General features: G+C 46.0%; 1 protein-coding gene across 10 annotated transcripts in view; it reads right to left on the minus strand.

Moving 5' to 3' along the window:
• The window catches only part of SIK3 (SIK family kinase 3), a 277645-nt gene that overhangs the window by 3921 nt on the left and 261362 nt on the right, over window positions 1-12362 (minus strand). For all 10 annotated transcript variants that reach the window (XM_053593242.1, XM_053593241.1, XM_053593246.1 and 7 more), the window contains 2 exons: window positions 1056-1219; window positions 9-141 (listed from right to left, as the gene is read on the minus strand). In XM_053593242.1, coding sequence (XP_053449217.1) covers window positions 9-141; window positions 1056-1219 — 297 coding nt within the window. The remainder of the gene's footprint in view (window positions 1-8; window positions 142-1055; window positions 1220-12362) is intronic.

The following is a 12362-nucleotide window of genomic DNA, read 5'->3' on the forward strand; positions in this document are numbered from 1 at the left end:
CCGCTTACCCTCATCTTCCCCATCCTGAAACTGCTGGCTGCCCATGAGTGAAGACTGACTGAGAACTGCATCTGACATCTGGGCAGAACTGAGTGCTTTCCCAGCCACGAGACTCATGCCTGGCAAGTTATCCAGCTGTACCTGTAGGAAACAATTAGGAAAAGAAACAATGATACCAGAAAATCTGCCATACTCCGGCAACCTTTAGAGGGCGCCACTCCCAGACACCCTCCCTTTGCAGCACCATCCAAAGGGGTACCCGGCGATGCTGCCAGTGTGGGAAGGAGAGGGCACGGTAGAAACTTCAGCTGGTGGCGCTATCCCCTTGACACTTCCATGCCCTTCTAAAACCAGGTCACACTAGGAGTTTGTCTTAGGACAGTCCGTCAAATTATACATTCTGCAGTGATGGAAACGGTCCGTATCTGCCCTGTCCAGTATGGTCGCCACTAGCCACACGTGGCTATTGAGCGCTTAAAGTGTGATGAGTATGACTGAAGAACTGAATTTTTAATTTTATTTCATTTATTAAGTTTAAATTTGAATAGCAACTGTGGTAGCTAGATGCTACCACAGTAATGCCACCTTAGGAAAACAAAGCTTTGCTGAGCCAGATCAGCTTCCTTTATCTGAGTAAGTTCAAGGTAGCTGCTGAAAACTAGGTAAAAGCCTAAGGCAGTGAGTGGTTCTCAACCTTCCTAATGGCTCAGCCCTTTAATACAGTTCCTGTGGGTCACAACCCACAGGGTGAGAACCGCTGGCCTAAGGCTTCATTAGCTGGGGCTGGGTTTAGCCTGGGGAGAGGTTTACTAACTGAGACTACAGGGAGCAGATGTAACCACTTTTGATTCCTCAGTCTAAAACTGGGAGTACTGATTCTACTGGAGTTAAAGGCTGGTGCGCTAGAGTGACTCAGAGGAATGTTTCTGTAGCTCCCAGAGGGACTGGACTCTGAGAAGGAAGAGGAGACATGCTGCCCCCTGCCATTATGATCTGTTTTCAAGGTTGGAACTGGTAGGATCCCACCTCTGAAAAGCAGTGGGGGACCAACATACATAGGCGTCGTCGCTGTTCTGGATCGTGTGGTGTCTCTGGAGGGTCCGAGGCCTGTGGTGCTCATGCACTGAGGGACGTGCTGGGTACCCGAGCCCATTGTGGCCTGGCAGTTCCATTGCTTGTCCTGGAGAACTTCTATCCATGCAGTTCCCTATGACAGACTCTGAGGAGACAGAGCAAAACAGGGTCAGCAAACCTGGCCTTCTCCCCAGCACGTAAACTCCCATCAAAGAAATGTCTTGCACGGGACAGCAAGGCTGAAGACCACACGTGCACTAGCTGCTGATCCTCAGCTGGCAGGTGACGGCTCTTACAGGAGCCTGGACCAGCACAACAGCCCGAATATTTGCAGCAAATGACCCTCTTTAGGAAGAGACCATACCCCTGGGGAAAAATCCCACCTCACAGGGTGTGGCTGGACCCCACTGAACCTTTTCTTCTTGCTTCATTTCTCTGCCAACTTTACAGTGCTGTTCCCCAAACCACATGCACACAAGAATCATTCTCAGAGCTTCCAGGACCCTCGGCTGGGAAAATGGCCTCATTCTGTGGGTGCTTCCACAGTCCCCCTCTGGCTTCCCTCCTCAGGGTACCAACTTGGCCCTGTTCTCTTTCTACTTCTCTGACTGCTGCTTCTGACTCCTCTGGCTCCTCCACCCCTTTATAAGCAAGTACTCTTCACATTCTGTTCTTGACCTTCTCTCTCCTCACATTTACTTTGGCAACATCATCTATCTTCACAGCTTCACCTGTATGCTTTTATGTAAAGAATTACCGAAATGCTCTTTTAAACTCCAGATCTATACTTGCAGCCATTTACTAGCTATCATTCCCTGGGTATCTAACCACTTAGATCCAATTCCAAACCCACCAACTTCCCCATTGCTTCTCCTTATCTTCTTTTAAATTTCAGATTGATGGTTCAGTGCCTGTAGCTCAGTGGATAGGGTGCCAACCACATACACCAGAGCTGGCGGGTTTGAACCCAGCCTGGGCCTGCCAAACAATGACAACTACAAACAAAAAATAGCCAAGTGTTGTGACAGGTGCCTGTAGTCCCAGCTACTTGGGAGGCTGAGGCAAGAAAATCACTTAAGCCCAAGAGTTTGAGGTTGCTGTGAGCTGTGACGCCACAGCACTCTACCCAGGATGACATAGTGAGACTCTGTCTCAAAAAATAAATAAATAATAAATAAATTTGAGATTGATATGAAGGTACAATTGAGATTGATATGAAGGTTAGGTTGCATTGTTTTCATTTTTAAAGTAAAGTTCAAGTTGCAATTGAGCCCTTCACCCAGGGGGGCGTCCTGAACTCTCACGTTGTGCACATTGGGTGAGATCCTGCCAATCTCTCCATCTTAGTGCCTCATTTTCTTAACCTTCCAGGCCTAAGCTCTTGGGGCCACTATTGATTTCTTAAATCAGATCCCATGAGAGCTTTAAGTCTAAAGAATCTACCTCTGCAATGCTGGTCACTTCAGTCCCGTTTCTTCCAATCTCTTGCCTGATTATTACACTACCCTCCTAACCACCCCCCTACCACTACCCTACAGAGATAAGTATTTCTAGAGTAGTCCACTCACGTCATTTCACAGCATTGCCCCAGCCTATCTTCCAATCAGCATCTCACACTGCTCTCCCTGCACACGCTAAGCTCTAGGCAAATACAACCGCTTAAGTCTTCCCCACCCACCCACAATTCTGTGCATTTGCTCTCCTGGGTGTTCCCTCTACCTGGACGTGCCAGATCTTCCTGCCTCCATTCCTGCTAATCCAAATCAACTTACCTTTCTAGGACCAGCTCAATTGTTATTATCTTATGGAACTTTCCCTTTCGACCAGAAATAGACTGTGTCTTCTTTCAAACCTCAAAAGATTTTGTCTGTTTGCTCTTACATTACCCTGTACCATGTTCAATTGTGTACTTATCTTAGTCTGTAAGTTCTTTGGGGACAAGAACTGTATCTTACGCGCGTCTGCAAACCTCCAGTGTCCTGTGACATTGTCCTATGCCCAGTAAGTCATAATGATCTCTTTAACTAATATTAATAAATGCTCTCTTAACGAAGGTTACTCTCCTGCCAGAGTTATACAACTCTATGGACTGAAACTTAGACAGAAAGAGGAGTTCCAGAGGCATGAAGTTCTTTTGTTTTGTTTAGTTTGAGACAGATTCTCACTCTGTTGCCCAGGCTAGAGTGTCGCGGTGTCAGCTCAGCTCACAGCAACCTCAGACTCCTGGATTCGAACGATCCTCCTGCCTCAGCCTCCCCAGGAGCTCGAACTACAGGCACCCACCACCATGTGTGGCTATTTTTTTTTTTTTTCTATTTTTATCTCATTCTTGCTTGGGCTGGTTTTGAACTCATGAGCTCAAGGGATCATCCTGCCTCAGCCTCCCGGAGTGCTAGGCATGAGCCAACATACCCAGCCTATTATTTTTTTCTTTCTTTTCTTTCTCTTTTGAGACCATGTCTTGCTCTGTTGCCTTCTGATCACAGCTCACTGGAGCCTCCCAATTCCTGGGCTCAAGCTATCCTCCTTAGTCTCTCTAGTAGTTAGGACCACAGGCATGTGCCACCACATCCGGCTGATTTTTTATAGAGATAGCATCTCACTATTGTCCAGTCTGGTCTTGAACTGCTAGTCTCAAGCAATCCTCCTGCCTCCCCAAAAGTGCTAGGATTGCAGAGTGAGCCACTGTGCCCCACCAGAGTTTCTTCTGGATCAAGGATAGTCAAGAAGGTTATCGGGGCTACCCCTAAATTGACAGGATCCTCCTGGTAGAGCATTTGGCTTTTTTTAAGAACCTGGGACTTGAACATATGTTTTCTTGCTTGGTTTTCCGAGTTAAAGCTCCTTGGCAAATACTGGGCTTACTTCCTGATGAATTGATCCTTGTGAGACCAAGATTTTTTTTTTTGCAGTTTTTGGCCAGGGCTGGGTTTGAACCCACCACGTCCGGCATATGGGGCTGGCGCCTTACCCTTTCAAGCCACAGGCGCCACCCTGAGACCAAGATTTTTAAAAAAATTCTTAAGCTACCTGAAGATTCCTCCTTGCAACATATGCTAGATTGTGGAAGATGTAAAATATTCAACTTTTTCCTCCTTTTTTTTTTTGACTTTGTATTTTATTGCATGTTTCCTTTGTTTTTAATCAATAAAAAATAAATTGTCCTTAAAAAAAAATTCTTAAGCTACGGACTGAAAGTTCACACCTATAATCCCAGGATTTTGGGAGGCTGAGGTGGGAGGATCACTTGAGACCAGGTGTTCAAGACCAGCCTGGACAACATGGTGAGACGCTGCTTCTACAAAGAATAAAAAATATTAGCTGGGTGTCGTGGCACATGCTTATACTTCCAGCTATTTGGGAGGCTGAGATGGAGGATTGCTTGAGCCTAGGAGTTTAAGGTTATAATAAGTTAAGACTATGCCACTGTACTCCAACCTGGATGACAGAGCAAGACCCTATCTCCTCGATCCCCACCCCTGCCAAAAAAATCTTAATAGAGAAAATCTTAAGAGAGAAATGTTAAGTGTTGGGTAAAGGATTTCAGGTTTCTATATTCAACTGGTTTCCTTTAACAAGCTAGGTTAGGTCTGGGCTTTCAGGATGAGGTGGAATGGGAAGGGAGAACTAACAGATGTGCACATTAGTAGCAATGAAAGACATTCCAGAGAAAAATTCGATGAAGAGGGGGGCTTTCCAACTACCAAAGATGAAGACAAGTGAAAAATCTTTTCAAAGTTCTTTGAGCAAAGAGGTCAAAGAAGAAACCAGAAGCCAACTATTTTGCTACTGAAACAAGCAGAGACAGGGAAATAAGAGGAAACCTCCACCAGGACGTGCTCCGTGGGAAGAGCTCACCCATCTCACCCTCTCAGCCCAGTTCCTCCCTTGGACACAGCTCCTGAGTTGGCCGCAGGGCCAACCAAACCTCCTGACAGGAAGTGGTGCAACAGCGGCTCTGTGGGAGTAAGGAAATGTTGATTCTCTGTGCTTTGCCGAGGAGCTGCTTCTTGCTTTTACAAAGTCTTTCCTAATGCCTATGTTCCTTTCTTTGATAACCAGCACCAGCCCTTCAATTCCTTGGGGAGCTTTTTTCTTTTAAGCCAGGGTATGTAGTTGGACGCAAATTTCATCAGCTGTGCTTCCTTGCTGCCCTGCAAAGACACACTCAAGCATTGCTTTCCTGTTTAAAGATTTTTTTTCTTTTTTTTGCAGTTTTTGGCTGGGGCTGGGCTTGAACCCACCACCTCCAGTATATGGGGCCGGCGCCCTACTCCTTTGAGCCACAAGCGCCACCCCTGTTTAAAGATTTTTAAAGGATCATTACCAAACGTGAGGAAATGGTGAAGCTAACAAACTGTACACAGTCCTGGTTCACATTTAGCACCCTCCTACCGATCCTGGAGGTCTCCATGTTTTAGTTTATTTGCCATGTCTGTGAAGTCTCTTTCCCTCTCTCTTTTTGAACTTGTTTTATTCCTGAGGATGGGATTTCTCCAAACCAAAGCATCTGCCCTCCTTTTGGACTGTGTCTTGTCTGCTCTCTTCCCAGCCTTCAGGTCTGACACCAGCCAGCCTGAAAGCACCACCAAGATAGCTCGCTATCTCTTGACAAATCACGTCTCAAGTCTCCCGACTCCAGCCCAGAGCTCACTCCTCAGCCAAGCTGGATCTGAGGACAGCTGTCATGAGCATGGGCTCTGGGGTCAAAAGACGTGGTCTTGAATCCTGGCTTCACTGCTTCCCAAGGAGTGAGAACCTGGGCAAGTTACTCAACTTTCCAAGGTCTCAGTCTCTTTATCTGTGAAACAGGACCTACGCCACAGGGGTATGGAGTGCTTAGCAGAGCTTGGTCCACTGCAAAAACTCCAGACTGGTGATGTTTCTAATATTCACTTCAGAGTTGCTCTTTCTGAGTAGTTAAGAGATACAGAGCCAGCTGACAAAAACAAAGGAGGAAACTGATTTTATTACAGAACCCTATTTGTAGAATTATGGGGATACTTTACCCATATGCAAATAAACAAATAATTACTGAAACTTTGATTTCCAAAGAAGCAGCCTCTGATTTAGGAGAGACAAATGTGAGTTAAAAACCAGGTGAAAAAGTGTACTAGTAGGAATTGGGGGATGAGTCAGGCTCTGTCTGCTTGAGTTTCAGTATAATCAGGAGGTCAGGGTCTGGAAAGGGCTGGCACCTTCCACCGGCAGATGCGCTTGCAAGGTGCAGAGGGACAAAGGGACATAAAGGAAAGACGACCAGGAGATCAGAACTTTGAGTCAGGGTTCACCTCTACCGTCAACAGTGTGTACAAACATGGGCAAGTCACTGAATGAAGGCCTATGTAAGTATTATTTTTAGTAACATTGTTGACCCTGAGTCTACAAGTCCTTTAGAACACTATAAATGAGACCTACTGACCATTTGAGAAGGTATAAGCAAGCTAACCTACTGATCAAAGGACATGAAATTTAGGGTCAAAACTTTGGCATCCTTCATGACAATTCAGCAGCTCAAAGACTTGTTAGTTTCACCAAGGGCTACAAAACTAAGAGGGGAAAGATGATTCCCAAGAGCCCTGAGCTTGGGTCCTCACCAAAGCAAGGCAGAGAGAGCACAGAGGGCAGATGGTCGTCTGATCACGCAAGGGAAAAGTGCACCCACCCCCTGCCCAGGGCACTCTGGGACAGCTTGCACAATTTCTATTGAATCTGTCAATGTTGACTTGTCCTTACTCATTTACTGGGTTTTAAGAGAAAATGAGAGAAGTGACATGCTTGCATATTCCTCTTCAAGGCTCTCAGGGTACCCCCACTCCCCACCCCCAAAGTGCCAGCATTTTACCCCTCTCTGGGAACTAAATGCTGAAGCTGACTGATCTCAGAGAAGAGGATGTGGTTTGGTGAGTTCAAGTTGGTAATCTCACTGTGTAGGCTAGTGATGCTATGTGCTTATTTGCAAAGTCAAAAAATCAAATGCATGTAATACCACAGAAGGAAGACAAACCTTAGTTTTGCTTTTAGAGCAGCAGACAGGGAGACCCTAGGCCGCATGGGGCATGTATAGCTCTGACATTTGTATACATTTGAAACAAACCTTGGGCACACCACATGCTCCAGGCTCTGGCAGTGCCTAGCCTCACACTGGCTGGTGACAAATAGCTGTAAAGGACATAGGTAACCATGGATGCTGATATGATGGCATAGATAATAATTTTCATGGATTGGGCGGTGCCTGTGGCTCAGTGGGTAGGGCACCAGCCCCATATACTGAGAGTGGTGGGTTCAGCCCGGCCCCAGCCAAATTGCAACAAAAAAAATAGCCGGGTGTTGTGGCGGGCGCCTGTAGTCCCAGCTACTCGGGAGGCAGAGGCAAGAGAATTGCCTAAGCTCAGGAACTGGAGGTTGCTGTGAGCTGTGATGCCACAGCACTCTACCGAGGACAATAAAGTGAGACTCTATCTCTACCAAAAAAAAAAGCAAATAATTTTCATGGACTAATATCAACAATCCCTGTTCGTTTATCCTTAGGAGACATTAGGAAGATCACATTAGCTCTGTTCTTTCTAATTCTCCCTCCGGAGCACTCCATAGTAAAGCTATTCATGTGCTCACCTCCCTTCCTCCAGCAGGGCAGAAGCTCCACAAGGGCAGGTTCTGCATCTTTTTATCTCTGCATCCCACAGTGTTGACAGTATAGTCTTGGACAACTGTCATTCAGTAAGCTTTGTTGAATTTGCTCAACTGCGGAAATAACAGTTGAAGCATTTTGGGACCAGTGTGTAATTAACTACACAGAGATGAAGGGATCATTCAAGGAAAGAGCAGACCTTCCTCCCTGTTCACAAAAGTTAATAAGAATGAGCTCCCCCTATTAGGCAATGGGGGGGGCATACCATTATAATCCTTTCTTGGCAAAAGTGATGGCAAATTATCTGCTGATTCTTTGATAAAGTAAAAATGGAAGGCTGGGCACAGTGGTTCATGCCTGAGAGGCCGAGGTGGGAGAATTGCTTGAGCTCAGGAGGTCGAGACCACCCCCAGCAAAAGTGAGACTTCTGTCTCTACTAAAAATAGAAAAAATAAACTAGCTGGGCATCATGGCAGGTGCCTATATTCCCGGCTACTTGGGAGGCTGAGGCAGGAGGATTGCTCGAGCCCAAGAGTTTGAGGTTGCTGTGAGCTATGTAATGATGCCACAGCACTCTACCCAGGGTGACTCTGTCTCAAGAAAAAAAAAAAAAAAGTGGTGTGCTCCCACCTAATGGGCACAATGTAAGGGTATACGGCACACTCCTTGGTTTGTGGGATACAACTGTAACAGGAATCTTACCTAACAAACACAAACATTGGAATCTAATTTTACTTTCATATTAATTTGAAATTAAAAAAATTTTTTTAAATGTAAGCTCTCTAGTTTTTATTTTTATTCTTTTTTTGAGACAGGGCCTCAAGCTGTCACCTTGGGTAGAGTGCGGTGGCATTACAGCTCACAGCAACCTCCAACTCCTAGGCTTAAGTGATTCTCTTGCCTCAGCCTTCCAAGTAGCTGGGACTACAGGTGCCCGCTACGATGCCTGGCTTTTGTTTGTTGCTGTTGTTGTCATTGTTGTTTGGCAGGCCAGGGCTGGATTCAAACCCGCCAGCTCTAGTGTATGTGGCTGGCGCCTGAGCCGCTTGAGCTACAGGCGCCGAGCCAGCTCTCTAGTTTTTAAAAGCATAGGATGGTGTCAGGTTAAAGCAGAGGCAGCCTGAAACTCTGGAGCCTCAGTTTCTACATTAAAAGGGGACTTTAGTCCTGGGTGGTTGTGAAAAATGAATTAACAATTGAGTTGAAAGTACCAAGCCTGGAGCAGGCAGAGTACACACATTAACTCCATGCTCATCTCGCCAGGGGGCATTTAGCTCTACACCCCTGAATGCACAGATGACAAAATGGAAGTGAGGTTACATGACAGGCGTTGGTCACAGAGCAAGCTCTGGTTGTTTCAGGTAAGGACAATGGGACTCCTTGGGATACGAGATCATTTTGAACACACACACACGTATTTCCCAAGGGATTTTTAACTCTTGAGCAGTGTTAAAGGTAACTGTATAGGTGGTTCCCAAAGTCACGAAATAGAAATAGATGTTAGAAAGAGGTGGAGTGAATAGTACTTCAGCAAAAGGGCACATTCTATGGCTACGATAAAGAGCAGAGTCGAGAGTAAACGGGGTAGAAAGCAGAAAGACTAACTCTACAATGCACTGGCTAACAGGGCAGGAGCTAAGGTGACAGCTTCTAGAAAGCCTGGGTCAGGAGGAAGATGAAAACAAACCCTGGGGACTTCACAGGGAAGAACCAGCAAAACTAATAAGACTACAAGAACAGGGTAGTTGTCAATCAAAACCTTTAGGGATCCATTTTTGGTCTTTTCCAGAAACCATAGAGATATCTGCAGAAACCGCAAGAATGGCAGTGATGGTGGGGAAAAGAAGAGGGAGCAGGGGAGTAATGGCAGCTGAATCAGATAGAGGAAGAGGTGGGACAGATTTGTCAAATGAAACAAACCACAAAGTACTGGGCGGTGCCTGTGGCGCAATGGAGAACGGAGTAGGGCACGGGCCCCATATGCTGGAGGTGGTGGGTTCAAACCCAGCCCCAGCCAAAACCCACAAAAACAAAAACAGAAAACCCCCCACAAAGTACTGACCTAAAGTGAAGTCCTTAGACTTCAAAGACTTATGGCAGGGAACAAGCAACAGGTCTGAATTGATTGAACACTGCCAGGAGAAGTGGGTGGTGTGCCACCATCCTTGAGGCACACTGCAGGTGGAGCTGATACACGTCCTGTACACACGAGCAAACCTCTGCTCTTAGCATCCAATTCTTTCATGTACACTGTACTTGAAATCAGCCAAGCCTCCTTGTTACCCTGAACTTCCCTGAGACAGTCTCACCCATTACTCTTTCCTTAGGCTTCTCCTCTAAATCCAAATGGCCAGATCCTCTTCATCATTCAAGACCCTACCCGAATGCTACATACTGCTGGAAGCCTACCCTACTTCTCTGATCTAGAAATAATCTCTTAGCCGGCTACGGTGGCTCACGCCAGTAATCCAAGCACTCTGGGAGGCCAAGATGTCAGGATCCCTTGAGCTCAGGAGTTTAAGAATAGCCTGAGAAAAAGGGAGACCTCATCTCTACTGAGAATAGAAAAATCAGCCCAGCATGGTGGTGGGTGGACTGTAGTCCCCAGCTACTAAGGAGGCTGAGGCAGGAAGATCACTTGAGACTAGGAGTTTGAGGTTGCTGTGAGCAAAGCTGAGGCCATGGCACTCTAGCCTGGGACAAGAGTGAGACTCTGACTCAAAAAAAAAAAAAAGTAATCCTCCTCTCCTTCTCCCATAGCACTTGTACCAACAACATTTTGCCTACTGTGGGCACTAAATGGACCAGCATGCCTGCCAAAGGAGGGCTCCTCTGATGATCAGGGGACAACAGTGAAATACATGCTCTCCACCTTTTTGTATACAGGAGACACACAGGAGGAAAAGTGAAGAGAAATTAGGAAAATATATATATATGTTTTTTTCATTAATTTTTAAATTTTTTTTTTTTTGTTGGGGATTCATTGAGGGTATAATAAGCCAGGTTACATTGATTGCAATTGTTAGGCAAAGTCCCTCTTGCAATCGGAAAATATATATTTTTTAAATTTTTATTTATTGTAGAGACAAGGTCTTACTCTTGCGCAGGCTGGTCTCAAACTCCTTCTGGGTTCAAGTGATCCTCCCGCCTTGGCCTTCCAAAATGCTAGGATTATAGGTGCAAGCCACCACACCCAGTTGGAGAAAATAATTTTTGAATAAAAATATTACAAAAAATATTTAAACCAGGCCTGGCACAGTGGCTCACACCTGTAATCCTAGCACTCTGGGAGGCCCAGGTAGGTGGATTGCTTTTGCTCACGAGTTGGAGACCAGCCTGAGCTGGTCCCCTGAGCAAGACCCCATCTTGAAAAACAGCCAGGCATTGTGGCGGGCTCTTGTAGTCCCAGCTACTTGGGAGGCTAAGATAAGAAGATTGCTTCAGCCCAGGAATTTGACGCTGTGAACTATGACGCCCGGCACTCTACCGAGGGTGACAAAGTGAGACTCTGTCTCAAAAAAAAAAAAAAAAAAAAAAAAGATTTAAATCCGTAGCAATCCAGGGCTGGGGTTCGATGGAGGGTAAAGCACTGTCTGCTCCAGCTGGGCTTCTTCCCCAGTGCCTTGCACACCTGGGACAGGCTCAGTAAGAAATTGCCAGTATCAGGGAGCCAGTATAAGCAACTCTCAGGTTCAGCTGCCACTAACAAGCTCTTGACCTTGGGGGCAAGTTATTAATCTCTGTGCCTCAGTTGTCTCTCTTGTTGGTAAAATGGGGATAATAAGAGTCATTAGCTTACGTTGTTCTGAGGGTTAATTTACGTATGAGTAGCATCTGGTGGCTGGCACACAGAGAGCACAGCAGAAATGTTAGCTAGTCTCCTTTCTTATGCCAACTAAAGTACGCTAATCTGCTGGAAACACATTCACACAGGAATCTATTCCAAGATCCTCAGTATCATCATCTCACCTTTGTCAGAATGCTCCTAACAACAGAAGCTCTCAGGTTGCTGAAGCAGCCTGTTCTGGAAAGTTCTCATAAAGGTCTTCCACAGGAAGTTGAAATTTGCTGCAACTTCTATCCAGATCTTGGTTCTGCCCCGTAACATGAATCCAGAAAGATCTAATCCTTTCTTCCATTTGACAGGCATGATGTTTCTCCTAGTTTTTCCTCCCAACCCTAAGCCCCCCACCCCAGTCTGTCAGCTGTTCCACGTATGCCCGGGCTTTGATAGCTCCCACCCTATGTCCACTAAGAACCCAGCAGCCACAGGTGAACACACGTCTGACTGGGGCAGACTCGAAGCCGGATGACTCCCATCTGTCCAAAAGCCCAGGATTTAACTGGTGCTTTATGCAACCATGTTTCCCGCCTCCATCAGAACATAATGAGCACAACCTGAAGCCACCGAGTCCTTTTCATAGAAACCACTTTAGAGCAAGGCCTTTTGTACTGTTCTGTGCCGTGGGATCTGATTCCCTCAGAGATGAGCTTAGAGTGTTGACTTTCAAGGACAGGGCAGAAGATGCAGGTAGTGCCAGGGAGGGAAGGATGGAAGAAATGCTCAAATCATTTATGGATAAATTCACTTTTATTTCCTCGGATGGCGATGGTAAATGTGGTTAACTGTAAGCTCTATAATGATAGGATGGGAGTC

The sequence above is a fragment of the Nycticebus coucang genome, chromosome 6 (assembly GCF_027406575.1).
Source record: "Nycticebus coucang isolate mNycCou1 chromosome 6, mNycCou1.pri, whole genome shotgun sequence".
In the NCBI taxonomy this organism is placed as follows: Eukaryota; Metazoa; Chordata; class Mammalia; order Primates; family Lorisidae; genus Nycticebus; species Nycticebus coucang.